We start from the raw sequence: 1,928 nt of genomic DNA, 5'->3' as shown, positions 1-1,928 counted from the left end.
CTTCCGATCAATCTAAAATTGTTAGAAGGGAAAGGCACGCAGTTCGTCCACCGGTTGAGCATTATTGGTCCCTTCCTGGAAATAGTGTTAATCTGAAGCCGCCTCAGATATTTCAGCATGAGCTTCTTCAAAATTTTGCAATTAACATGTTTTGCAAGGTATTGTTAAATTTGTTATAAGCTGTTTAAGCTTCCCTTGCTGTTCCTTCAAAAACTTATGGAGGATATAACCAACTTTGGGTGGTTGGTATTTCCTTATTTCTTATGAAATGCTAGATTTTTTGGTTTCCCTGCAGATACCAGTAAATAAGGTTCGGACGTTTGGGGACTTACGAAATGTTCTGATGAAGCGGATATTTCTATCTGCTCTACATTTTCGGATTAATACGAGATACAAGGTATGATGGTGTTATTATATTGCCTTTTTCAATCTGCTTGTTCTCTTTATTTGATGAAGAATGGAAAAAGTTAACTAATTTTCTTGTATTATCTATTCTTGCAAAGCATTTTAAATTAGAAGTCAAAATGGTGGATTTCCCTTTTGAATCACACTGAAAAAAGCTAGGGTGCTTCAATTCATGATTCAAAATATAATTTCAAATTCCTTTGCCTTAGCATACAATCTTGAGAGTTTAGAAACCCCCCGTTTTTTTTGCTTACTGCTTCTGCTCTATTTTCTGTTAAAAGATTTAGGAAAATTGTTCAATAGGAGTTAGCAGTTCGGAAAAAAAAAATTGCGTGTTTTTCTGTTTTATTTGTTGACAATATTGTCTGGATATTTAATAGTGTAATATTTTGTATTCTCAGAGTTCCAACCCGCCATTTACGTCGGTTGAACTAGACCATAGTGATTCTGGAAGGGAAGGATGCACTGTTACAACTCTTACTGTGACTGCAGAGCCCAAGAATTGGCAAAATGCAGTGAAGGTTGCTGTGTTAGAGGTGTGTGCTTTTTGTTAGTCATGCTGCTTTATCTTCACTATTAAAACTTAATGTTCTTTTGTTTTGTTAAACTAACAATCTAAACTTGATGATGTTTGTTTGGTTGAAGAGATGAACTAATGAACTAATGAACCGGAATATAAAGATGTCTTTGACATGTAATTTCTGTCCAGGTTCGAAGGCTCAAAGAGTTCGGTGTTACTAAGGGAGAACTTACGCGTTACATGGATGCTCTACTAAAAGATAGTGAACATCTCGCAGCTATGGTTGATAACGTGTCATCTGTTGATAACCTGGATTTTATAATGGAGAGTGATGCACTAGGCCACACAGTGATGGATCAGATGCAAGGACATGAGACCTTGGTTGCTGTAGCTGGAACAGTTACTCTTGAAGAGGTAGGTCTCACAGTGTCACAGTTATTGGTATGTCTTGAGAAATCTCGATGTGATTGCATGCACATAAGGTAATTCACCATTTTGTTTCCAATTACTTGTTTTTCTTCCCTGACTGGGTTTTCCTTGTCCAGGTAAATGCCGTTGGTGCTGAGGTGTTAGAATTTATCTCTGATTTTGGAAAGCCCACTGCTCCTCTCCCTGCAGCAATTGTTGCATGTGTTCCCACAAAGGTTCATGTTGATGGAGATGGCGAGACTGATTTTAACATATCTCCAAGTGAAATAGTTGCTGCTATCAAATCGGGGTTACAGGCACCTATTGAGGCTGAGCCTGAGGTGTTTGCTCTTTCTTGACATCATCCATTTACTTTATATATCTACCTCAATACATGTATAAATTTTGGTTCTGAATCAGCTAGCTTTCCTAATCTGTGCAGCTTGAGGTGCCAAAGGAATTGCTATCTCCACTACAGCTGCAAGACTTAACCTTGCAGCGAAAGCCATCATTTGTCCCTCCTATTCCTGGATCAGATGTCATTAAAGTGCATGATAAAGAAACTGGGATCACTCAGCTTCGCCTTTCCAATGGC

The 1,928-nt window shown here is 38.2% G+C and overlaps 1 protein-coding gene across 4 annotated transcripts in view; it reads left to right on the top strand.

Moving 5' to 3' along the window:
• The window catches only part of LOC104813211 (stromal processing peptidase, chloroplastic-like), a 10,343-nt gene that overhangs the window by 3,563 nt on the left and 4,852 nt on the right, over nucleotides 1-1,928 (top strand). For all 4 annotated transcript variants that reach the window (XM_010540772.1, XM_010540774.2, XM_010540773.2 and 1 more), the window contains exons 9-14: nucleotides 1-158; nucleotides 296-397; nucleotides 807-941; nucleotides 1,115-1,339; nucleotides 1,471-1,674; nucleotides 1,776-1,928. The exon at nucleotides 1,776-1,928 is cut by the window's right edge and continues 30 nt beyond it. In XM_010540772.1, the coding sequence (XP_010539074.1) occupies nucleotides 1-158; nucleotides 296-397; nucleotides 807-941; nucleotides 1,115-1,339; nucleotides 1,471-1,674; nucleotides 1,776-1,928 (977 nt within the window). The remainder of the gene's footprint in view (nucleotides 159-295; nucleotides 398-806; nucleotides 942-1,114; nucleotides 1,340-1,470; nucleotides 1,675-1,775) is intronic.

This window comes from Tarenaya hassleriana, unplaced genomic scaffold (genome assembly GCF_000463585.1).
Source record: "Tarenaya hassleriana unplaced genomic scaffold, ASM46358v1 Cleome2, whole genome shotgun sequence".
In the NCBI taxonomy this organism is placed as follows: domain Eukaryota; kingdom Viridiplantae; phylum Streptophyta; class Magnoliopsida; order Brassicales; family Cleomaceae; genus Tarenaya; species Tarenaya hassleriana.
This window is presented reverse-complemented; position numbering and strand designations above follow the sequence as displayed.